This window comes from Chiroxiphia lanceolata, chromosome 2 (genome assembly GCF_009829145.1).
Source record: "Chiroxiphia lanceolata isolate bChiLan1 chromosome 2, bChiLan1.pri, whole genome shotgun sequence".
NCBI lineage: Eukaryota > Metazoa > Chordata > Aves > Passeriformes > Pipridae > Chiroxiphia > Chiroxiphia lanceolata.
In genome coordinates, this window is record NC_045638.1 from 78,473,063 (window position 1) to 78,500,181 (window position 27,119).

The 27,119-nt window shown below is 34.5% G+C and overlaps 1 protein-coding gene across 1 annotated transcript in view; it reads right to left on the minus strand.

The window, feature by feature from the left end:
* Positions 1 to 27,119, minus strand: part of DYNC2H1 (dynein cytoplasmic 2 heavy chain 1) — a 152,118-nt gene that overhangs the window by 91,548 nt on the left and 33,451 nt on the right. The window contains exons 35-56 of the mRNA XM_032679259.1: positions 26,452 to 26,603; positions 25,782 to 25,926; positions 24,470 to 24,572; positions 23,928 to 24,074; positions 23,683 to 23,807; positions 22,308 to 22,556; positions 21,410 to 21,518; positions 20,300 to 20,413; positions 19,326 to 19,468; positions 17,156 to 17,237; positions 16,587 to 16,741; positions 14,769 to 14,906; positions 12,372 to 12,485; positions 10,781 to 10,941; positions 10,504 to 10,627; positions 9,782 to 9,903; positions 8,798 to 8,884; positions 7,350 to 7,476; positions 5,484 to 5,625; positions 4,827 to 4,936; positions 2,379 to 2,477; positions 1,127 to 1,250 (exon numbers count right to left, since the gene is read on the minus strand). Of these exons, the coding sequence (XP_032535150.1) occupies positions 1,127 to 1,250; positions 2,379 to 2,477; positions 4,827 to 4,936; positions 5,484 to 5,625; positions 7,350 to 7,476; positions 8,798 to 8,884; positions 9,782 to 9,903; positions 10,504 to 10,627; positions 10,781 to 10,941; positions 12,372 to 12,485; positions 14,769 to 14,906; positions 16,587 to 16,741; positions 17,156 to 17,237; positions 19,326 to 19,468; positions 20,300 to 20,413; positions 21,410 to 21,518; positions 22,308 to 22,556; positions 23,683 to 23,807; positions 23,928 to 24,074; positions 24,470 to 24,572; positions 25,782 to 25,926; positions 26,452 to 26,603 (2,872 nt within the window). The remainder of the gene's footprint in view (positions 1 to 1,126; positions 1,251 to 2,378; positions 2,478 to 4,826; positions 4,937 to 5,483; positions 5,626 to 7,349; positions 7,477 to 8,797; positions 8,885 to 9,781; positions 9,904 to 10,503; positions 10,628 to 10,780; positions 10,942 to 12,371; positions 12,486 to 14,768; positions 14,907 to 16,586; positions 16,742 to 17,155; positions 17,238 to 19,325; positions 19,469 to 20,299; positions 20,414 to 21,409; positions 21,519 to 22,307; positions 22,557 to 23,682; positions 23,808 to 23,927; positions 24,075 to 24,469; positions 24,573 to 25,781; positions 25,927 to 26,451; positions 26,604 to 27,119) is intronic.

Sequence of the window (27,119 nt, forward strand, 5' to 3'; positions counted from 1 at the left end):
TATCTGTAATGGAAGAATGATTTAAAGTAACTTTCTTTTCACTAAACAGACCTTTCTGATATTGGAGATAAATGTATATAAGAATCCTATGACATTTGCTTTAATTAATAATAAGTACATTAAATGTACTTACATTTAAAGCATTAGTGTTACCTCATGCATTATTAGATCTCAATGGTTGATGAAACAACAACAAAAAAAAGTCTTGAGCTTTTTTCAGTAGCCAAAGCTCATAATGTAAATTACATGCATAGGTTGTGGTACATGCTGAGGAATTACAACTTGAGGTAGAAATATAATTACAAAGGATAATGTAAACCTATTATAATTACAGTAACTTAGACAGTATTTAAAACAGATATTGCTGTATTTTTTAATCCACCCAGTTCTTGTGATATAATTTGAAAACGTAATATAATTCAACAAAATTCATGCTAAGATACTTATATAATTGCTATTTATTTTTGCTAAACTTTCAACACAAATTTTCATATCAGCCATTACTAAAGCAACTAAATCCAAAGAAGTTTTATATAGAGCTATATAGAGTACATTATATGTCCAAAGCAGAGATACTGCATAACAAATGCTGGGGGTTTTCCCTTTCATTGCATCAGTTAAGGGACATCTTTCACCAAATTCCACCATTTTGCTGATATCTACAACCCTCCTCATTCCAAAGGCACATCAGGGACAGACCTGTGTGACTTCTTTAGTTTCAGACAACCGAAAGAGAAACAGCAACACCAATATTCTAAAACTCTGATTTCTAATTGCACATCCAGCTGTGTAACTTCTGGTCTATTTAAGGCCTAAGTTTCTAAGTAAAACTATGCATTTGAAATTATCACTAGAAATTAACTTTAAATTCTGAAGGGTTGATAAAAACACTTTCTTCTAAATCCAGTTAAAAACTCTCTAAATACATTTCAGTATTTTTCTACTTAGTAAACAAGAACATATTTCCAACATATTTTTTGCACTGAAATGTTAGCAACAGGTTAATACTAAAGAGGTAAAAAATTGCACAATACTCAAGTTTTCAGAAAAATCAAGTTTTACATCCCATATGGATGTAAACAACAAAAGCTTTGAGGAAGCATTTGTAAAGATCATGATAATTTACCTTGAGCAATGAGATCTTTTCTTAGCAATGGGTAAAGTACAGGCTCCACTCCATCCATTTCCTGTATAATAAGTGTTTTCCCAAATCTCACTGCCAGCTCCAGAGCAGTTACAAAGTTGGTGTCCTGGGCAAATAAATATAAATTCCTTTGAATCTTTTTTTTTTTTTTTGAAAAACATAAACACCTCAGAATGAGTAGGAAGGCATTATACCAAGTAGTCTAAATCTAAAAATCCGTAGTACAGCTGAAAAGTTCTCTTACAGGCATCAAATGATATTTCAGGTTTAGTCACAAGTGTTTAGTTCAAATAAATTTGATCTACTCAGATACTGACATACAGAAAACCTATTTAATATGCCTAGATCTTCAAGTGCTGCACCAGAAAAGAGCACGTCTACCATCATTTCTCTTAGGTGTACCTAGAAGTCCTGGCCAGTTAACACACTTCAAATGTCAGTATGTAGCTATATCCGAAAACCGAATCAAGATCTACAGACAGGATTCACATTGGTATTAAGAAGTCTAAATGCAGTCTTTTGCTGTAGGTGTTTAAATATGTTTGTGGTGTTTAAGATTACTTTAGTCAATGCAGATAACAGAGTCTAAAAGGTAATCAGGCTAATCAGCCAGCAGGAGAAACAATCAATTACTCAAAGATACGACCATCAGAGACAATCTTCAAGGCGGGCACAGAGCAGAAGGGTTATGTGCAAGACCTACATTCTACTGAAGCAATAACTTGAGGCCAGGTGGGTTTCAATAAGGGACTTCTGAACAGCACTAGATGCCTGCCTAGATGTGTACAACCGAGCCACACGTCACCACCCACAAAAATAGTTACAGGTAGACAATTAATTTTAGGTACCTTAGTCTCAAACTGAAATCAAACTTACTTTTTCCAATGCAGATAACACAACACAAAAATCATAGGGAGTAAGTGTACACATACTCCTGAAATCTAGTGAACTGCCAAGAATACAAAAGACCTCAATAGAAAATATGATATTCTTGGAGAGGGCGGCACAAAGAGGCAAACTTTGTAGAAGTAATACCAGATGTTGATCCTCTAATTTTCAGTACTTTGATCTCCTCCTTGAGTAAACAAATTTTCATGAGAAGTTATAGGCTTCATAGAATACAACCTCATTTTTGGTGTTCGCTATCACACCCCTTTAAAAACTGCTCTCTAAAGTCTGGAATAGAGAAAGTTCAAGCAGAACAGAATTGTAAGACCAAGAGTAAGTACTGCACCTGTTGGTTAATAACTTCCAAACGTGATTCCTTCAAATGTGTCTTCAACCATTCAGTAGCCCGGAAAGAAGGGTCTATCAAAAACGGGCAAACTTTACTCTAGGGTGAAAAAAATATACATGTATATTTACTAAAATCTATTTTGTTTAAGAATAAAATTGGAGTCCTTTATTATTTTACCAAATGTACAGTATAAATATTTTTAAATCTTTTTTTCATTAACCAACTGCTTAGAGAAATAGAGTAGGAATTTTATGTCTTTTATTTTATTTCTTAAAAAAAAAAAAAGCACGCAATCCAAAATTCTCAGGTGTTCGTCCTGCTGAAGTTAGGTCATTCTTCACCTTCTCTATAAACAGGAGTCTATTCAATGACTATAATCTACAGCTTTTGTTATTCACAACTGCTTTTAAACTCAGAAGAAGAGGTATTAGTTTTCCTTCTTCTTCCTCTAGAGGGCAAAGGTACAGTACTTCTTGTTTTGGACCTCAATGCATTTTAGAAAAAATCATGAATACAAGTATTTTGCAGGCATAAAGCTACAACGAACTCTCTCCAGTACATTCATATGTCTCTTGTGCTGAAGATCATACAATTGGTATAGGATTCCAGGTGTAGCCTTCCTAGTGCTGAGATCACTTCCCTTGACCTGCTCCCAATACTTTGCTTAAAGTTGTCCAGGATACGATTGGTCATCTTCTTGGAAGGGGGCCATTACTGGCTCATGTACAACCTGGTGTCCACCAGGACCCCCAGGGCCTTTTTTTGTAAATCTGCTTTGCAGCTGGGTGGTTCTCAGCACATGTTGGTACATGGGGTTGTTATTCTCCAGGAGCAGGACTGTGAAATTCCCCTTGTTTAACTTCATGAAATTCCGGTCAGCCCATTTCTCCAGTCCATCAAGGACCTCTGGGCAGCAGCTTGACCCTCTGCTATATCATAGACTCAATCACAGAATGGCTGGGTTGGAAAGCCCTTAAATATCATCTAGTTCCAAGCCCCTGCCACAGGCAGGGATGCCACCCACTAGAACAGGTTCCCAGGGCCCCATCCAATCTGGCCTTGAGTACTTCCAGGGATGGGGCTTCCACAGCTTCTCTGAGCAACCTGTTCCAGTGCCTCACTACTCTCTAAGTAAAGCTAATCTAAATCTCTCATCTTTTAGTTTATAACCATCCCTGCTTGTCCTATCTGCCCATATAAAGACTTGTTCTCCCTTGTTGTTATAAGTCCCTTTAAAGTATTGAAAGGCTGCAATGAGGTCCCTCCAGAGCCTCCTCTTCCCCAGGCTGAACAATGCCAGCTCTGTCAGCCTGTCTTTATAGCAGAGGAGCGCCAGCCCTCTGATTATCTTGGTATATCAGCCATATTTTCAACAATTCTCTAGTTCAGTCTGATAGATAAATGCTTCCAAGCTATGAGGCTTTTTTTAGAGTTCCAGTATTCCAAACTGAGTAACTGCACAGATCTCAAACTGAAAGACAGAGAAACACGGACATTATTCAAGAATCAAAAGATGATGAGTACAAAAGCTTGTGAACTATACTGTAGACCACCTTGGTAAAATATCACGTCCAATTTCAGCTTTATAAGGATGCTGAAAAAAACTGTACACAAAGAAAATTATTTGAGCTAAGGGAGCACTTCATAAAGCTCTTTATACACTGAGATTTTTAAGAGCTCAATCTATTCAACTAAGGAAAATAATGAAAATAAGATCTTATTATAGCACATAAGTAGCTTTAAGGGTACAGCTTTAAGACAGTATTTATTGAAAACCTTTTTAATCAAACTGAGAAAGGATCTACTATCGATGTACCATCAAGATGATAAAGTAAGATAAATTTAAATTGAAAAAAGGTTGCAACTGATTTGAGAGAATCATCAATCATCTAATCAAATCACCTGTAGTAAATGCAGATTCTCCTCATGCCGTTAAACACTTACTTGCTAGGAGATCTAATAAATGACTACAATATCATGTACATAACCATGCAATATTATGTATTAAATATCTATACATAATTATATGATAAACCTGAATCTTTTCCCACTTCTTTTCTCAAGTATTATTAGCAATATATATATAGGTTTCGAAAGGTATATAGCCTTTCCTTTTGCTGAGAAAAAAGTATTAGAAATTATATGTCAAAGTCAACATACATGGGACATAATCTTCCACTGATTCTATCACTTTAAGCTGGAATAGACTGATATGGGAGAAAACTGTAAAAGTAAAAAGGAAAACGTGTTTTCTTTAACTGTTTTTTTCTTTGTACTACAGAATACCTAGTGTACATAAATATTTATTTCTCTGTGTGTGTGTGTGTTCTGTGATGCCAACAAATAACACAAATGAAGTAATTCAAAATTCCAGGCAGATGTCATGTTACTGAAATTTGTAAAAATTCAAATACTTCCAAGACAAGATAAAAAAAGCAAATTTACCTGCAAGATGACAAGAGCATTTTCTATTGAAAGATCATCTGAAGGCAAACCTTCACTTTTCCAAACTAATTCCTCACTTTCTGTACATAGGAACCGCCGTAAATCAAACTCTGATAAATGAAAGAGTGCAACTTTGTGTCAGCATTTATAGTCTGCATAATTATAAAGCATTTACCACTGTGTATACAGCAGAGACTCTGTCTTAACAGAGTGTAGGTCTGTAGATTTCCCTTTAATCTATTATTTTATTGTTTGAACTTATTACTAATAAGTAGTTGATGTCATAATAATATTTAATTATATTATTAATGCAGAAATAAAAATGCTTGCTGAAAAAGCAGATGCATTCAAAACGCATTGGCAAATTTACAATAGTTCATGTGAATACATTCATTTTTGTAAATTTTTCTTTTTAAGTAAATTCTACAAAAATAAAATTATTTATAAGTTTTTATAATCTTAATAATTTAATAGAATAAGCCTAACAAATAGCCTGTCTGTATAAACAAGTATTTATCGAGTAAGAAAACATCATCACTTTTCATTTGGAAACATGACAATTGAAACTGTTCATTAGAACTTACTGGCATTTCTCACTTCCTCAATCAAGCTTAATTACTTACACGCAGACACTGACAGACACACACAAGAAATTACTTTCAAGGCCTGCTGATTTGGTCCATTCATCCAAGCTGTTTTTCCTCTGATCCTCAGGAGCAGCAGAAAGGTATGTAATAAATGCAGCTGCTAACTGAGCTCTTTTAGGCAATGTAGCCAGTTCATCTGTTATCTCTGACACCTTAAAAAAAAAAAAAGTGAAGACTGTATAGGTGTTTTGCAAACAAAAGCTATGTTAATATGTCTCATCAGCTATTAAAAAGTCATAATTAAATTTGCCTGCCATTGGGAATACAGTTGAGACAATCTCTCTGCTTGTATTTCAGGTATCTATACTTGGCTAACCCACAGCAACACAGACAAGAAATTATGGGAAAAATTCTTTTTAGCCTTGGGTTAGGGCATGGACAGATATTTCTGAGAATGTAGCTGCTAAAAATCTATGAATTTCAGTTCAATATATAAGCTAATGAATAAAACTTATCATAGTAAGAAAAAGAAGAAATATGTGATCCCAGTCACAGTCAGGTAGTAAGTCTGTTTACACTATGCATACAGATACTAAATACTATGTTACTATATGTAACTATTACATTTACTGTTATTCGCTGCACACTTACATGATAAAATACATTTATCATATATCTTCAAATAATTTAGCTGCACTACAGCACCTCTGTTTTGAAATGTTCCAGTATTTTGGAGAAAAATACAGCATATCAAAATACTGTATGACTGCCATAATTGGTTTCAAAGTATTGTCTTTTTTTTTGCTATAATCAAACTGACATCAAAAAAAAGCTGATACACAAACAAAAAAAGCAACTTTTCATTGCTTCCTCTTTACTTTAAAGGGAGACAAATACTGCCTTTTCACTGTCCGCAATATGGGATACTTCTCGACTAATCTATCTGTCACTTTAGTCTACAGCATATCATTAACAGATAGTCTGAACTTTCTAATGATGAGGGTAATGTATCAGGAGGAATCACTTTTAGAAGCATTTAGACTCTGGGGTTCAAATATATCCAACCCTTACTATAGGAGATGAAACAGCTGTAAAGCTACTTTCAAAGGAAAATCTTCTATTTTTTTCCATTATAGTGGTCAACCTACAAAAAGGATTCATCTAACCTTAACTTTGGTTCTTCAAAATGCAGGCATTTAGTCTACTTGGTTAGGCTTTTTTCAGTATCAGTGGAGAGACAGGACCATGTATCTCTGCATGGAGATTTTTTCCACTTTAAGATACACAAGAAAACTAGAGATTGCTTTCTGGAGGTGTCAGCTATTTTCAGCTTGTATATATCTCGAGATTTTCCTTTTTGTTTCAGACCAAAGAAGAGCCTGTGTGTCCAAAGACTTGCCAGTTTCTCTCAAATATTTCATTTGAGCAAATAAAATATACTTACTTTCCCTACTGAGAAAAGCCTAAAACATTTAAGTGAAGACTTCAAAAGCAACGAAATATTTTGGGTAGATCTACATTTGCATTTCCAGCATCGATGCCATAAAAAAATACATGTTTTAAGACTGTGATTGTTTAATGTTTTCCCAAAAACTGTCCCTTTTGATTGTATCTCAGCTTGGAGGGTGCAACTGCTGACATGTTCAGCCATCATAACAATTACATTATTGTGATTGAAAACCATCACTGAATGTTGTATGTTCTGTATTAAATACTGAGGGATTTTTTACACATTCTGTAGCAAGGTGATATAACTTGTATGGTGAAATAAAAATAAGTTTCAGAAGGAAGAAAAGCTTTAATTTCTAATGAGAAATCAAATAAATGTACACTTGGAGACATGCAGAATGGCAATAACTCACATTCTACAAACAGTGCAAAAACTGTATTTTCAAATTATCAGCTATAAGATATATTTATGAAAATTTTCACTAACCTGAGTGCTCCATCTTTTGTGTTCCCTATCGAGTTGATTTATTAGTTCCTCTGCAGCTTTTAATGTTTTCTGAGCTTTACTTAGTTCTGCTTCAAGCTTTGCTGCTTCTGTTGTTCTACTCTGGAACCTGTAAAACAAATACTCTTTGTAATTACTATCATGAACTACTAAACTTATGAACAGTTACTTTCAAGGCAGTTTAATTGATTGAATTTGTAATGAATTCCTCCATTATTGTTAATGAAGAACACAACTACAGTTCTTTTTTGTACCTTCTGCTTTTAATTGGCAGAGGAACTGGTTAGACTTTTAACCAAAAAAATTTAGATAGATACACAGGTGAGACTTAAAAATACATTTCAAATACAGACCATAATGTCTGAAAATCACTCCTTCTTTTACTTAAACAGCTTGACTTGATTTTAGTGATTGTGTAAAGTTTTGTTTGACACCTAGTAAGGAAAATAGCAGGCTCAATGCCATACTGTACATTTGTAACTATTTGGTAAATTTGACATTTGAAATTTTTAAAAAAGAATATTGCTAATTCACATGAATGACTCCAGTTCAACGCACAGCAGTCTATTTTGTAAACTAATACGTAGTAAGAACATGACCTAAAAAAACAGGTAAGGATTAGGTATTATTTTGTAATGCTCAATATCTAATTAGTTTGATTAATATTTAAAATAATTAATGCATTTAATAATCAACCAGTTTAAAGCAATATATTTAACTGTAATCTGTAGTATACAACTAATTTAAGAAATCACTGTGTAGCTGAATGACAAGAATTCTCCCTTTTTTTTTTTGCAGAGTACAAAACATGACTTTTAGTAATATGTCAGATTATAAAGTATCTCCTATACTAACTACATACTAAAACCATCAAACTAAAAAACTTAGATTAAACTGAATTTGAAGAAAGTATAAAAGTTCACCAGACCTATTTTTATACCACTGTGAGTCATGTACTTGATGAGATGCTAAGAAAAAAGGAGATAGCTAAGTAGCTGTCAGAAAAGTAGGCCAGCCCAAAAGAAATAGAACTGTCTTTATTCAAGCTGTGATCAGTAGAAGTTTTGTACAGGCATGTTCCCAGAATTCTAAGGAGTCACTGAAGTCTTATGTGATTTAGAAGGTTAGAAACTGCTTACCATTGACATCAATGGCTACAATAAAGGTTACCAATACTGTCAGTAGTGAGAAGCAGGTACTTTTAAGGAGCATTTATTTCATCTGATTGAGAAGATGAGCTGTATTCTAACAGCATTTATCTCCACTGAGTGTATAGATAGATGCTTAGACTATCTATCTAAGCGTCACTAATTGGGACGTAAATATCTTGCAGAACAGGAAGCTACATTTGGTTAGATAAATGTCATTATTCATAATGTAAAATCATCTATGTTTGTATTTATATCTTGAAATAAATAAACCCAACTTACTTGTCTTTCAGTTCCAATACTTTTTGACCAACAGAGTTCAGAAGATCCTCTAACTTCTTTGCTCTGTCTTCAGTTTTCTTGAGATTACTACAAAAAGGTAACATTTATTTTAAGACTATGGACCCAAAGGGGAAAGAAAAGAGCAAATAAAACAGGAAAGTAATTTACATAGAGGTAGTTCAGAGACAGTTCTTCCTTTTGTTTTACATTAAAAATATATATTTTCATGTAAAAAAGCTTTGAATACTTCTCATCACTTAGCTTTAAAAATGGAAACCAAACACCCTATTCTTAAAAGATCAGAACAAGTTCTTCCAATACAGAATTTTAAAACCTGGCAAAACAATCAGTACAGATTCCTAAGGTTATGGATGGTCATAAGACCAAGTCTTGTCCTTTTGATCCCAAGGAGAACCTGATTATGCTTGGTACGTGACTGAAAATAGAGGAACCATACATCTCATAAAATAGCATGGGTTTTACTGAAAGACTGCATTTTAAGCATATCTGTGATGCTCGTTTCTCCCTTACACTATTCAGCTGGACAGGTAACTCATGATTGTACAAAAACCAACCAAGGTATAGCTTCCAGGAAAAAGAAAACATTGCGCACTTACTTTTCTGTATCAGCAGGAACATTTTATTACCTACAGATGAGGTATAATTTCTTTTATCTTTTTTTTTTAATAAACTTCAATCCACACAGAATCACTGAATGGCTGGTGTTGGAAAGCAACTCTGGAGATCATCTAATCCAAACCCCTGCTAAAGCTGGTTCACTCAGAGCAGGTTGCACAGTATCGTGTCCAGGCATGTTTTGAATATCTTCAAGGAGATTTCACAACCTTTCTGGGCAGCCTGTTCCAGTGCTCTGTCACCCTCTAAGAAGTTATTCCTCATATTCCGATTCCTTCTTGGAGGTTTTAGTTTTGCCCACCACCATTGGAATTAAAAGTACTTGTTTTGTAATAGGGTCTAACTTACGCTTCCAAGCCAGCCTTCTCTTTTTCCAAAGGCTGAATTCGTTCTAGGACATGGGAATACTGGATGTTGGCATTCACCCAAGCTGCTAATGGAGCAGCTGCAGCACTGGCTCGTTTAGCATTCTGAAAAATTCAGTAACAGTTAGAAGAAAGTCCTTGAAGTATAATGCAGAAAAGATAAATACTGCAACAGATTTACTAGTTACCAACTTAAATATGCCAATTAGCCTGTTCTTCTACTGAACTAATCTTTTAAATTGTTACTAAGGGATTATATTGTAGGCCAGCAATCTTGCATAAAAAAACCACAGTGGGTATCTTTAGAACTACGTAGCTTCACTGAAATTAACAAGTTTTAAATTAATGCATGATTTATTAGACTCTTACTGTTACAAGGAGGCCAGAAGAAGCCACTTACTATTGCTTGGTTGGGTTCTAATTTATACCAGTGACAAAAATCTCTGAGGACTCGATTCCATAATGTCTTCTCATCCCACAGCTCCCCACTCACCAACCAATTCTCATGGTTAGAGGCAGCATGCAACAGAGTAATCTCTGCTACACCTTTATCTCTAACAAAATCTGCAAGCAGAATTCATCACTTTTTCTCTAATTTAAGCTCATTCTAAAAATTATGTTGGTAAATCAGACAACCACGTCTTTTTTATTCTTTTGGGGGGTTTTTTGGTCTTTTTCATTTTATGTAATGCAATCAGGAATTACCTTTGGATCAAAAGATGCTCTGTTTTTAGAAAGAAGTTCTTCAACACTCTCTCGTATTTCTCTTGGAATATTACGGGCATCAAAGGATTCTATGTCCTCCCTTACACTTCTTTTGGCCAAGAAACTGTAAAAAGAATTAAATAACTAAGTAAAGAAGAAACAAATATTAAAAAGATTATTTCTGTATGAAACCAAATAATTCCGAACATGCATTATTCCTGAATATAAATGAAAGCAGTTCATCTTAAAAAGTTTAAAGTTTAAATAAAACCCTCACCTCTTCATGCTCACCCATGATGTATCGAAAATCCCCATCAGCCGCAGAACTCCCTCTAGTATGTCTCTGATTATGTCAGGGGGCATCCGTAGTGACCGGATTTCTAACAAAGACTCTGGCTTTATATTTCCAACAGCTAATTTAGCTTCACTAACCAGTGGCTTGAAACATAAAAACACATTATAAAGAGGTATGGGGATAAAAAAAAATGAACATTTGCCATTTTAGTTTTCATACAATTTCTTGTTCTTTTTAAATATTTTATTACCTAACCAACTACCACTGATGCATATTCATGTTTACAAGTTATTAAAAAATTGTCACATGTTTACTAAGTGATAATAAATATATTTTCCCATGAAACAGCATATTATAATCCTGACATACCCTAGCTTTTCATTCAGCACTGTAATTCATAAACGTTACATAGATATTAGTGTCAATCATGTTTGCTCTTTCATTGCTTAGAAGTTCATTGTGATACAGGTATCTTTTAATAATTATGCTAATTACTATTTATAGGCATAAGTGAGGATCTCTGTGTAAACACACACAGAACTACAGGTCACAAAAGCTTTCTATTTCCAGTAGCTAAACAAATCCAGACAGCCTTTGCCCTTATCAACAAATAGAATGATAAGAGAAGTTAAAGATTATTATTTAAAAACTGTGCACACCTTACAGATCTTTCATATTTATCAAAGGCCACAAAATGGGTGTAGTCCTGCAGTTCTATGTCACTTTCAATACAAAGATATAATTCCTTAGCAACTCTAATATTTAAAAGGAAAAACAAAAAGTTGCTGTAGTTTTCCCTTATGCTTTAGTATAAACTTAAAACGGATGGGATGAAAAATAGAGACTAAAAGCAATGACTGTACACACATAACACGCAAGAAATCTGATGTTTAACATAGAATCACAATACACTGAGTTGCAAGGGACCCACAAAGATCATCAAGTCCAACTCCTGACCCTGTGCAGGACCAGCCCCAAGAGCCACACCATGTGCCTGAGAATATCATCCAAATGCTTCTGCCAGGCTTGGGGCTGTGACCACTTCCCTGAGTAGCCTGTTCCTTACTATCTGTAAGGTCTCTTGAACAAGCAGTTTGCTGTAGTGCCATTAGGATATATAATTTTCAGAATTTAGTAATAACTGGAAATTATCTCTCATCAAATTATTTCCATTCAGATGAGACTACCAAACCCTATGATATTACCAGTTTGATCAAGGCAAAGTAATGTGGTTGGTCTATATAAGACATGAGTAATTGAAAAATATTAAATAAAATCAGCAGAACTCAGCTGTAGACCATAGCAGCATAGAAATAGCAAGTGGTTGGTAAGATTTGGCTTGAAAATTCTTTCTGTAATTAATATCTAAGAGAACACAAATGCCAAAATGACAACCTAAATTTGGCAAATAGAATACTGTTTCCTAATGCAAAAGGTTTCCATATCAAAATAATTTAGAGCAAAATTTAAGAATTGCAAGGATAAATTTTGCAAAACCACTGTGTACAGCAGGACTTGAGTAACTCAGATAAAATCAGACTGCAAAATATTACTTTTTCTTATCAGCTCTTACCTGAACCTCTTTTAGTTCATCTTCAATTTTTCTTTTTCTTTCTTCTATTTCTGCAGCCTCTTCTGCTATTCGTTGTTTAATTTTTTCCATTTCTGCTTTTTGCTCACTAGCACTCTGTAAAAAAATACCTTTAGCTTGCAAATTTACACAGATTTTATTCCCTTAGGTCTCATTTCTTTTAGTCTTCATTATAATAATTTGCACAATACCAATTACAGTAAAATATCTGAGTCTACTTGATACTAGATGGGTAGACTAGGTAAATAAACTTTATAGAATAAGTATCATTTGCTTTTACTGTGTCACCTTTCTTTACCACAAACCAGAATCTGTACCTCTATTTTTGAGAGGCTCATTATGATCTTTTTTCTCTTTGCCTCTGATTTTCCATTCCTTACCAATATGTCAGTCTTCCTCTAAAAGGATGAGTGACAGCCTCCATAACATTCTTACTACATTTGAAAGTACTGCCGTGTTGTCACTGTCTTTGCAGCTGCTCCCATATCTATTTCAATTTCTTTCACAACACCATTAAAACTCTATTTTTCCATCATATTCATTAAAGCAGCAGTTGTGTTGGAACTATAGCCTGTTAGTCTAAAAGTACTAATCATAGAATGGTTTCTTTACTTAAAATTTTTACCAGTCTGTAAGGTATACGTATGTCTTACATGCATATTGTAAGTTGTTTGGGTTTACATCTTTTTTGTTTTCTGTATTTGTACTGTGCCTACCACACAGCAGACAGTAGCTATTAGCCATCTCCAATCCTAAGCCAATCCTAAAAACTTCAGTACAACAATTAATACCTAGCATATTAATAAATAGGACCTTACATGTCTTTTATCATTGAGGATAAATGTATAAAAGGCATAAAACACTAACATTCGAAACTCAGTACTTAAAAAATAAAAGTCAAAAAAGCCCAGAGTTTATGTTTTTCTGATATATAATACATTATTATCACAAGTAATTGTCAAGCTGAGTTGCAGAAGAAGGTAATGGATGCATATAAGAGAGAAAACCTTAAGATAATAATAATTCTCTGAGCACTTAACCCAAGCTGTAGATCAGCATGTTATTGAAGATTACATTCAAATACATAAAACATTAGCTACATGAAACTAGATTAGACATTTCATGCAAATGAACATGTACTGAATGATTGCTCTGAATAAGAAAACCTTAAAATTCAGTTGTAGGTCAAAAGCCTTGCTCTGACAGGAGATTAAAAGAGTCTCTATGTATTATTACATAAACTAGAACGTTTGAAGTGACATTAAAATGTTAGAGGGCACCTATACTTTATGCTAATCTAAATAATCAAAATTCTACTGTAATTTTTCTGATGTCAGTGGGCCCATCATGTTTCATTGCTTTTGACCTATTCTTTGATTATGTCCTACAATGTAATATGTGCTATCCAAATAACCTGTAACTCTTCTAGATAACAATAGACACAGATTCAAAACTGACATCAGTGAACACACCAAGGCAATCATCATTATTCAAATTCATGTAAAGTAGGTAGATAGAGCTTAAAAGTACTAAAAACTGCCAACAGCAAAAGATAGATAAAAATGGAAGCAATGCACTTTCAAAGCACTGTGAACCAAACGATTTGAAAGACCAGGCATTTACTTTACTGCATACAGAGAATGTCTTTGGCATTGAGCTTCCGACCAATCAGACTAAGTCAGCAACAAAAAAAACCCAGTGCAGTGACAGCAGATTCATTACATCTTAACCTACGTTTATGATTCCAGGAAGTATCAATGTGGAGACCTATTGTCTGTGCAATTATTTTACATGACTGAGAAAATATTACTAAAGAAAGTACAGAATATTGAAAAAAAGGTCTACCTCTCAGTTGAAGAATAAAAATTCAAGGAATGATGAACATGGAGGTATTATTTAATCTTCTCTGAGGTTAAATACTGAGGACCAGACCTCATGAAATACACACTTTCTAAGAGTTCACAAATTTAATTCCTGGTATTTGTTACCTAAAATAGTGCTACTTGTACATATTTTATTGAAAGTTCCTATCTGTGATAAACATAAAACGCATCAGCTTGAATTTATGAAGTTCTAGGAAAACTTTCAGATAGACTAAACTACAGCAGTAAACACTACTCAGGTGCAAAACTTGCACTGATCTCTTCCTATTCGATCAGTTCAAACATGATTTAAGTTATAGAATCCTCTGTCCTGTTGCAACCTTATTCAAGCCTCAGGGTTCATGTCTTCCCTTAGGTAAATTCTTGCAAAAGCATGACATTTTGTAACACTTGAAAAGATTACAAAACACAGGCAGTTATGGAGACCAAAACCAGAAAAGAATTGTTTTGTTTTTTGGGGTTTTTTTTCCACTTTTGATGTGATTGTATATACCACCTGCATAGATACTGTAATTTCTTGAAGAGCAGAATCAGCTTCATCCTGCTTTGTTTTGAGTAAAATGCTTTGCTCTCCAGCTTTTCTGTTCAGTTCATCAACCAGGGCTTTAGCTTCATTCAGCTTTGAAACACCTGCCTATAAAAGTTTTAAACAAGCAGATATTTAGCAGTGAATTTTTAGCAGATTTAAATGAAGGTTTGTTACAAAAAGGATGGACAAATTAAGAGTGATGTAGACTACTATTCTATTTTTTTTTTAATTATTGTTCCACATTTTCTTGATATTATTTATAATTTGTTGGTATTATTTAACCTAAGAATGAGATCTGACACTTTAAGATGTGTCACTGCAAGATGTAGTACTACATCAAAAAGAAAATTCTCAAACTAACAAACTTTTAACAAAACAGTAACTAGCACATAATCTATTTCTCAATAATTCAATAGAATTTAAGTTAACTGATATTAACTCATTGTAATTATATGTCCCTTAAAAACAAATCTATAAAAATTCAACAAATTGAAACAAAATAGATTAGCTTATTTCTACATATTTGTACACTCTAAAGAACACAGATGTACATTAAACAAAGTCTCTATTATGCTTAAGATTAACTATTTTCTTTAATCACACTTTCTACCTTATTTACTTTATATTAATTATATAATAGAATTATTTCAAGATATACTTGAAAAAAAATACCTGGAAGATGTATTGACTGAGGATATACATCTCTAATTTTCATGAAAATTATTACTTTTATTTAAACAGAGTATTTAACAAGTAAATGAGTGCTTGTCACAAACAAACCAGTTATATTCTAAATATACTCAAAAAAAAAGCAATTTCTATTACTACAAATTTAAATCTTCTTAAATTGCATACTACAGTGATGGAAAAATATTGGCAGATAGAGTAAAAATAGAGTAGAACACAAGGCAAGGAAGTAATTTGGTTTTGACAGATGCTTTAAGAAAAAAATACAGATTTGCAAGTGTGGTTTCAGAATATCAGCACAGGTGACTGAGAAAAGGAGCTGAAAGGGACAAGAGAAAGGCAAAGACAAAAGTTGTCCTAAAGGATGACTCAGATCTTTCCAGAAATATACTGGGGGAAGGGAACTAAATAGGATTGGAAAGATAACAAATGGGTTTCAAAAATAAGGATGTTATGCATACAAAACAGGAGTAAAGTGACACCTGTGCATTTGGTCCAGAACTGTCCATAGGTCTGATGTGTGCCAAAGGAACTCAAAATCATTCCAAAACACAAAAGGAAAGACAATCACAACAAAAGGAATCTTGGTCAAAGCTACACAAGAACACCATGAGGTTAAAGATAAGACTGTCAAACTAGGATGTGAAAATCCTACAAAGCAGGAAGTTATTCTCAAGATATAAAGAAAGGGATGGAATATGGAGCTACACAGAGAACATTTGTATAAGGAGAGGCAGGACTTAAATTGATGGAAAGATGATGGGTTTTTAGCAACACAATTCCAATACACATGGGTGAAAAAGTTTACAGTGCTTTCAAGTACTTTTTACTCTGCCACAAAACATACCCAGTCTCATACATTCTTGAGGAGAACTATTACCAAAACAAGAAAAACACTTTTCTCCCTTTCAGGCATTTCAACAGACAAGTGCATTAGGATTCACAATATTTCTCTCCTGAAACCACAGTGTGAGCATATGCCAATAGAGGACACATCACGCAACCATGTTAGCAGCTACAGCCCATTAATACACAAGACATTTCCAAATATGGGAGTATTTTGAAAAGCCATATGTTAAAAGTGTTTTAAACACATACCTGCAAGTGGTTCTGCCTTTTTATTAGTTCTCTTCTTTTACTGTTATTGATGGAACTGTATACACGAAGGAATGTCATATACCTGCTAGGCGTTGCTCCGTATATTTTACATGATTCATGGATTGCCAGAAATGACTTCAGAAAATCAGAATCACCTGTACAACATCATTTGTTACACAGGTAATATTATACTCAATTTTATCTCACATTGAAATAACTAAGGAAGAGCAATAGAGCATGTTTTTTGAGATATGAATTAAGAGCATCCAAAAATATCACAAAGACTATACTTTTTTTAAAGTTCTGTCACGGAAACGACATGCAACTACATTTGCAATGCGTATTTCTCAGAAAGAAATATACTGAAATTGTTTGATGTTTGAAAAAGCTGGAGGCCTGGGCTCCTCTCCCAACACACACATGCACACAGTCGCACACCCCCATACACACACTCCCACCCACACACCCCACACAGTGGTTCTGACCCAATAATTACTGATCTGGTGTCTAACACTGAGTAAGTGTTTAATAATAAGTAATAGTAACTAGTGTGTCTACCCAAATATTACCTGAATGTTTTTTCTTAACTTCTTTATGTGTTTTTCCAGTCTTTTCTTGTTCATCTGAATCATACAGAAGCATTTCAGGTATCTAAAAAAAAAGCCATGATTTTCTGCATGAAAATGACAAACAATGACAATCTGAGTTAAAATTAAAAAAACTCAAACAAACCTTAAATCCAGCTTCTCATTTGGAAAGACTGAAAATGATACATTTACTCAGAACAAGGAATTTACAGAATATTTATAGGATTAGAAAGATAAATTCTGCCTTTCCATGTCACTGATAACTTCTTGCTCTCTCAAGCAGAGGAAATTTTGCTGGCTGTATAAATGACCAAGTAGTTATCAGAGGACTCTTACAATAGCACAAATGTCAAAGATTCAAAAATATACAATTCAGAGGAAATCAGACAGTCTTAATCCACATTCTGTACATGTACATATTACCCACTAACTGACCTTCACTGAGATCACTCAGAGACGGGGGAACAGGACGATGGCAACAGTGCTGTTTACGTTTGTGCTTAGGGTTTCTGTTTGTGTTGTTCTGTGTGAGAATCACATGTATATATGTGCTGTATATGTGTTTGTGTGTGCGCCTACTGAGAATACATGCTCAGCTTCATCACTGGTTCACCTTGGGGCCATAACGCTGTGGCACCCTTGCCCCTATCAGGGTCCTGCATTTGGTAATCTCAACATACAGAAGTAATACATGCTTCTCAAACTCACACTGAGAACATCCTGAAATAAACAGATTTTAAATCTAAAAAGAACACACTGACTGTTCCATCAAGCAAAACACTTAGTAAAGGTTCAAGAACATAAGGTTTACAGTGCAACCTTAGATCTATAGCATTTCATATACACTTAACAAATCTATTTTAAAACTAGCTGTCTAACGTACTAGTAAAAACAGATATCATCAGCATAGTTGGTGTGGTGGGTTGACCCTGGCTGGATGCCAGGTACCCATCAGAGCTTGTCTATGACTCCCCTCCTCAGCTGGACAGGGGAGGGAAAATAGATTATAAAAGGCTAACAACATGGAGAGATCAGTCACTGATTACTGTCATGGGCAAAACAGCCTTGACTTGGGGAAATTAGTTTAATTTATTACCAGACAAATCAGAGTAGGGTAAAGAGAAATAACTAAATTTCAAAACACCTTCCCCCCAGCAGCACAGGGAGATGGGGAACGGCTGCTGTGGTCAGTTCATCACACACTGACTCTGCCCCTCCTTCCTCCTCAGGGCAGGACTCCTCACACTCTTCCACTAGTCCAGCATGGGGTCCAAAATGCTCCATCATGAGTCCCCTGAAGGGGGACTTCCAGCAAATCTGTTCCAGCATGGGCTCCTCTCTCCATGGATCTACAGGTCCTGCCAGGAGCCTGCTTCAGCACAGGCTTCCTCTGGCATCACAGCCTCTTTCAGTTGTTTCCATCAGCTTCAGTGTGGAGTTCTGCATGGGCTGTAGGAGGATCTCTGCTCCACTGTGGACCTCCGTGGGCTGCAGGTGGACAGCCTGCCTCACCATGGTCTGCACAACAGGCTGGAGGGGAATCTCAGCTCCAGTGCCTCGAGCTCTTGGGGTCTGCAGGGCTGTTTCTCTCACCTATTCTCACTCCCCTCTCTGGCTGCAGATGCTCCTGCGCAGTAACTTTTTTCCCCTTCTTAAATGTTATCCCAGAGATGCTACCACCATTGCTGATAAGCCCAACCCTGGCCAGCAGCGGGTCTGTCCTGGAGCTAGCTGGCATCTGCTCTGTCAGTCATGGGGTAAGCTTCTGGCAGATTCTCACTGAAGCCACCCCTGTAGCTCCCACCACTATCAAAAGGTCACAACACAAACCTGATACAATTGGCTTTACCATTTTGCTTGCAGTCTATTTTTATTTTGTTCTTAAATGCTGTGTTTGATCAGAGTCATAGTTGTCAGCGTGTTGTTCAAGTCAGCACACAAAGAGAACAAAATATAATGTTGGTAAAATAATAATGTTAATAATATTTAAGTGTTCTGAGTAATTTTCTGTCTTTTTAGGACTTAACAAATGAATTAAATAAGCACAGTGACAATTATTCCTTCACAACTTTAAATATCTTTATCTTATTTACCAAAGCTCCATTATTTTTGGAGATACTAGTTTAAATAAGTCACAATTAATGCAATTTACCTTTTTCATACTGTCTTCTGACCAGGTTTCCATCCACAAAACCTGACATTTCTTATACAGTGCTGGATTACTTTCACAGTTTACTGTGAAATTTAAATTAGTAGGATCCATTATCAAGACAACATGCAGATTTTGTTGGATCCCTAAGAAAAAGTAACATATTAAATTTTCAGTACAGAACAATCTGACTACATGATGGTAATTTTATTGCAAATACAATATAATTTAGTGTCCTTCAAATACTTATCACAAGGTAATTTCTGGGAAAAAAAGAGCCTATAATATCAGATCACACTAGGATAGGAATGCTTATAAATAAAACTTAATTTAGTATCATGGATTCTAATTATGTATATTACAGTGTATGTTTTAATTTTGAAGAGCTGACAGTATTTAAATAGATATCACTAGTTCTCATTCCAATTCATATAGACCAACAGAACCAATTAGAAGTAGTTTCAGGGCCTGAAACTTTGACTGTAAACATTTATATTCTTTCAGTCATATTATTTGATTTATTTGTAAACTATTTAATCTTTTTGTTGGTCTAAGGAAGAAGAAAAATAATTAAGAAACCTACCTGTAAACTTGCTGATTACTCAGAATTCAAAGTGATTTGTAGGTATAATAGGCAAATAGAAGAAAACTCTGGTACTAGATACATATAAGCTATACAAACCAGAAAACAATGGGAACAAAACGTTTCTTCCTTCTAATTACTTTTAACAGCAGATTTCATAACATTTGTAAAACATTCATAAATAGAAAATTTCAGATAGAAGAAGAAATTTTAAAGTGAGGGTTCTATGCCCTCAAATATCACAATGTTATCATTATTCCTGCCTGGTATTTAATAACTGACTGAAAGTTAAAACTGCACACAATAGAAGGACCACATTAGAAATCATTTGTCCACTACTATACCACTGCCTACACTTCGTAATAAATTATAACTTATAATTCTGTTGACATACGGTATGTAAAATAGTTGAAAATTGGTCCTGTAAATCCATCTTGTGAGGCTTGATCCTTCAGAGGAGAGAGCAATGGGTCTAATTCTTCCGTTTTATATAGCCCAGGAACTTCTCCTATTTCAAGAATGAATTTACGTCAGATAAAATAGACCATAATTCTTTAAATTCCCTTGAAGGATTCCCCTGAATCCTCTCTACAGAGATTTTGATTATGGCAGTATTCATAATTCCATGAGTATCATCCCATGCACTTCATCATTCTTTTCATGATATCATGAAAACAACAAACCAAATTTGTGATTCTATTTAACAGTCTACTTTGTTCATACTGCTGAAATGTATTTCAAAAGCTCATTCAAATCTACCCCAAAACAATACTGCACAGATGCTGACCCAATACTGCATAGAAAACAAATCAAAACAGACTTTGTCATATAACAGGACACAGTAATGTGAAAGTGAGTAGTTGTTTAGATCCTCAGACACAGAGATTAAACAGTGGATGACAAAAATCTGATACGGTAAGGAGATTTGGGGTTGCATCTGAGAGATAGGAAAATCTGGTGCTCTTATCAATCAGCTCTTAAACTACTGCAGATCAAAAAAAGCATTTAGCAAGTTAGACTCAGTCCTTCAATGATCTCTCTGATCCAGGAACAAAGCTGGACAGCAAAATAAAGTCACTTTTGTTATTTGTTATTATTATTCATCGTCTCACTCCTTTCAGAAGAGCGAGCTTTGCTGGTGTTCATTTCAGTAAAGGACTCAACCTATACAATCTAGTAAAGCATTGGAACACTTCTCACTTTTGAATTTTATTATAAAATGGAAGCTGTAGAGTAGAATGCATTCATATTTTGTTGTTATACTATAATAAAGAACTCCCTTGAAACAAGTTAGAGGAACTGAAAGCACCTGTACCATCAGGTAGGTTAAAGGACAGCTAAGTGAACTTTGAGTCAGGTTCTCATGTACAAGCACTCTACCTAAAACAACATAGCAAAGTAACTAACCTGTCTCATAAAGTTAGAAAACATCATCTTATTCTGCCCCATTAGCTAACCCTGTGCAGTAAAACTAGAACCATTAATCTTCTTGGACTTGCCTCACCTGATGACAGTAAACTGTTGATCATCTCCAGGAATGTGGAATGAACCAACTGATAGTCTTCGAGCAGCAATACCACCTGTTGTGCTTCAATGCCTGCAAGCTCCATCACCTAGAAGCAGGAAAGACATTTAAATCTCAGTGTATGGAACATATGTATTGTTCAATAGATAATGATTATCATAGAATTTCCTGAATTGGAAGGGACCAACAAGGATCTTAATCTTGCTTTGATTATACATTACATACATATTTTCTTCACAAAAGATTTCTAGGTGATTCAGTTATATGAGATATCAAATATAAAGAGCATTCTACGTAGATGTACAGCTTGCTAATGAAAAAATAATTTAAAAAGCCTCTTTCGTAGAGTATATTTACACATATGACTCAATGATAAAACTGTATCACTCTTTTGTGTAGGTATAGCTCTAGAATTTTCCTTAGCATTGCTGAAGGTAATGAGAAACTCTTGATTCAAGGTTTGCATTTGATTTTAAATAATATGTTCCCTTTCATCAGTCACTAAAATTTTACTTGATTCAGCTACTGGCAGATCATAGCGGAGACAGAAAATAAAAATATATACAAATATGAAAAAATATACATGAAAAAGTCTTTCCAATATTCACATAAACTTCAAATTTATGAAGTCCACAACACTCAAAGAGAATTCTGGTATTAAAAAAAGTGGAGTTTCAGTCAATTAAATAAAAAACAGTATACACACTTAGATATAGAGAACTTCTAAAAATCTACTTGTTTCATTTAGACTGTTGCCATTTTGCTTCTCTTAAAATATGTCTTTATACAACACTTTTGTGTTCTTCAAAATTCCCATATTTTTTTTTCTTTAGTATACACCTCAACATTACAAAATGGAAGACAATGAGTGACTTACATATTTAAGATCACTCTTGAACTGCTTCACCTCATAACCTCTGGAAATTTTGGGAGTAATCAAAACAGCTCCATGCATGTGACTAACTAAAGAGGTAACTGTTCGACGACCTACACCACTCCGTCCTGCCAAAAGAAGTGATCCTCCAGGAAAACTTAGCACTCTGTCCACTTTAGACATATAACTGAGGACTTCTTGGAACAGTAAAATCTCTATCTCTTTTTTGTCTCGTCCATAATGAATGATACCCTATTAAAAAAAAGAGAAAAAAAAAGAAATGTGTTTACTAGTAATAAATAAAAGCAGTGAGATATGAAAGCATCCAACATTCAAAAGTTTAGGAAAGAAGGGCTTGAAAGCTTAAGACCACACTGATATTCACTACAAATAAATTGTTTATGTGACAGAATTTAGATACCTTTACCATCTCACACTACCCCCAGCATCAGTATACCCTAGAAGTCTTTGATATATTAAAATAGGAATCTACAACTGAACTAATTAAAATTAAATAATGGACCAGAACAAAGTCTGAGCTGTCTCTGACTACAGATCAATTAATTAATAACTTAGAAGATGTTTTAGGCAGCTAACTGCTGCATAATTGCAGATTATGAAAATTCCTAGTGAAATACACACAATAACAGATCCTAAAATTAAATTCTGACCTTGTTATACTAATTAAAATCTCTTTGAAGCCCAATGTAACTGTGCAGTCAGGAGAAAAAAAAAAAAAACCAACAAATTCTCCGCTAATTGAGGCTATTGAATTTCATCATTTCCCATGTAGTCTATTGGTCACAAGTTGGCAATCAAGGAGAGAGATTAGTTTCCCATCTGCAAGAGCAATCCATCAAACACTATTAAGAGAGATCTCAAAGCTCTCATCCTAAAAATCAGATAGCCTAGCAGAATTAAAATGTTTGCATTTCCTCATCAAGCTCAATTTTTGTACTTTACTGCTTAAAAGCATGCCAAATCTCCAAACAGTCCATTTGTATTTCTTCAAATAAAAATTACATTACCAAATCACAAATTCAAAAAGTAAACATTTAATAAAACACTTAGGTACTCAAACAATACACAAACATGTATGGAGATAAATGTTTTTCAAAATGTTGGTTCATCAAACTGTTGTAAATCAGCAGCAAATGCAACTGATGTCCTTTCATTAAAAACCCTTGCTACATGATATTTCCTACTGCCTGCCACATAGCATCACAAACCTTCCCTCACTTCACCAAATGTAAAAGATGATCCCTTGAACAAGAAGCAGACCCCACCCTAAACTGGTGCTTGCATGTTACTTCTTGCAAAAAATGTCTCGAATCATTGTTGTGAACCCTTGCTGTGTATATTCTTTAATGTGTCTCACTTTCTGAATAACATCTTTTAGGTCTATTGAGTTTAGTCTGCCAAGTGGCCTCCCATACGGTGGCAGTGCCTGTCCTGGTGTGATGAATGCCTCTTGACAAGCTCCCCAAGTTACATAGAAGGTATCTGTGAAAATAAAAGGAAACATTCGAAACTTTAGGTGTCCAGTTCATATGCTATCTGACTTGATTAGGTCATTCTTAAACAAACATTGCAAGTTTGTATGGTATGCTTCAAACAGTTTACCTGGTATATTGTCCAGAACATCTGAGCCCCAATCACCTTGAAACACTTTCATCAAGACATTATCAAATACATGAAGTTCTTTCATGCCAACAATTCTATCACGGAACAAACGACGTGCTTCATAAGCAATAATTTCCAGTACATAGTCTGCAGTTGGTATCAACGATCCTACAAAATTTAAGAAGAGAAATAACTTTATAATAAATTCTCAAATTTCCATTTCAAAATATGAGCTTGAAAATAAGCAAGTGAAATTACATACCAGCAGGAAAGCATTGGTAAGGAAGAAAGAAGAAAAAAAATAAACATTATGAAGTGCTTTTTAATAATATCTTTATGGATCATTATAAGATAAAATGAAACATATTCTATTAATTTTATGCAGTGAACTGTTATGCATTTTTCCCCCTCTACTGAATTACAGATAGTTCACAATTTTAAAAGATGAATGAATTGCATGTGGAGTCAACAGTACGACTGACATCAATAATAACTTAGGCCATTATAGAATACTATCAATGAAAACCAAGTAAGTGACTTACCACCTGCTAAATCATATCTGAATAAACCAAGAACCCACTGAGTAAGAATACATGGTGTAAAAAGGTAATGACTGTGATCATCAACTGTGAATTTTGCTCGTACCTAAAATTGGGAGTTAAGGGGGAGAAAAAAAGTGATGTTTTAAAATGTAAAGCACTTTTTCTAAAATACCAGATAAATTAGTTTTCTATTTGGTATATATTTAAATATTTTATTAATGGGCTCCTTGTTTAAATGTTGTTTTCTGACCAAAAAAGATTTTCTCAGAACAATTCTTCTCTACCATTTTTGATGGAAACAACCACACACATCACCTAGAACTGGTAGTGCAGTATTATTAGACAAAATACATATTTTTTAAAGAAATACTAAATATGAAATGCAAAGGAAATATAGAAGTGTAATAAATACCTATCTAAATTAGTAACACTTTCTCACTGCAAAAGACTTCATACTTACTCTTTTCCCAGAGAGGATATTTGAATATACAACTGCTTCAACTCAAAGAAAAACTGCTTTCATCAGTTACTGGATCATCATGTGATGAGATTTAAACTCAGATTTCTTAGAATACATTGATAATATCAAATGAAACACCTGCTAATTGGTGCATGTCAGCGAGTAACTAAACCCAGATTCCAGTCACAAAGATCGGGTTTGTATCATGGTTCTGCCTAGATGGGGGCAGGCATACATTCCTGGAACATACAGCAAGCACCAACATCCCCACAATACCTACCCCAGTAAGGCTATATACTGTTTAAGAAAAGCAAGTACTTAAGTGTTTTGCTTGATAGAAGTCCACAAAATTTTAAGCGGGAGGATAAAATGAAATTCTGTGTCTAAATATTTATTTTTAACAGTGTAAAATTTTAATAGCTAGTCACTGATGTCTGTAAAGCACTCCACCCATATATCTCTCTTCTCTATTCATAACAGCATCCATAACAACTGGGCACATAACAATCTGTTGCACTGCCTCCTCCTCACCCATTAAGTGTGAAAACACTATTAATCCACATTTTATAAATCAAGAACTGAAAGTACAGAAGGGTTAAGATGCACACACTAAAATCCTAAAATAAATCTGTGGGAAAGCAGGAGTACTTACCACTTACTCAGTTTACCTCTAATACCCAGGATTCTCCGCAAATAAGTAGCTCTAACATTGATACCAATTTCATTAAAAATAAATAAACTTGGATTTTAATACTGATAAACCTTTTTATTCACTTATTATATCAAAAGGTGTTTTTAAAAAAAACACCTGAATTGTCCAACTCCTTGAAAAAAGAAAAAATATTTCCCTACCTGTTCGTATATTTGAACCATAGATCCTGCTAGCTGATGTATTTTTGGTAAAGAACCCCAAACAGGGTGATTCTTTAGGTTTTTCTGTAGTACAGGTTCCAAGTAGGCACTATAAATAGTTTGCAGTTGTTCTCTTTCTGGATAGCTAAAAAGAAAAAAAAAAACAAATTATTATGGACTATCAATTCTTTTTTAATTAAAAATGAGTCAAACTTGTATACACAATTACTAAGAAATTTCAATGAATAGCATTTCCATCCAGCAGCTAAGTAAAAGTATCATTGTATTGCAACAGTCCACTGTCAGAAATTTCTAAATACATCTGTTGATGTACTCAAAACCAAACAAATAAACTTCTTTTCAATTTCTCTAATTTTGTAACCAAACAGCACCTTAATATAAAGCTGCAGAAAGCAGATTACTGAAAGCAAAATCATCCAAAAGGAAACATATTTCAAACACTTCACTATCAACAGGTAGCAACAGTTCCTCTTAGCTGGCTTCTAGTGCCAAGAGGTACCAAACAGCACCAAATCAGATGACCCCAAACTGCTGGAAAATATGAAAGAATAGAACAGCCACACCTTGGTAAAGACTACATGAAGCAAGGGCCTTATAAACAGAGGCTGAATCTCAGTTCTGAGAGTTAGACTAATTTTCACATACTTACTCAATTGCACAGAGACGAACAATAGAAGTGAATCTGGAGGTAAGTTTATGTCTTCCTAACGTTCCTCCAGCTGACATGGAAGCCACAATTTGGATGTTTTCTAAACCGACCCATTCCAGATTTTCATCATAAAATCCTTGATATGTAAGAACCTTTAATAATTAAATAAATATTTCATTAAAAGAAAGTCAGTAGAATATCATACAAAATAAAATAAAAGTTATAAGTATACCATTATTTCTCTTTTCTTAATTGCCAGAGGTGTATTACTCCTCACAGTTTTGCATCAGCTGCAGACTTCATTGTCCAGATCATTAAAGAAGATGTTAAACAGGTACTGTCTTCCAAGTACACTCTGTGCCATTGATCACCACTCTCTGGGCTTGGCTCTTCAGTCAGTTTTCAACCCACCTCACTACCTGCAGCCCGTATCAACAGCTTTTTTATGAAGATCTTTTGGGAGACAGCATCAACGGTCTTAGTGAAGTCCAAGTAGACTATAACCACTGCTCTCCCCTCATCAAACATGACTTACCCTTAGTGAATCCATGCTGACTACTCCTGGTGATTTTCTTGTCATTCATATGCCTATTGCATTATAACTCATTGAGACAAGCACTGTCTTTATTTACTTACACAAATAAGCCAAATAAAAATGGTATCTTATT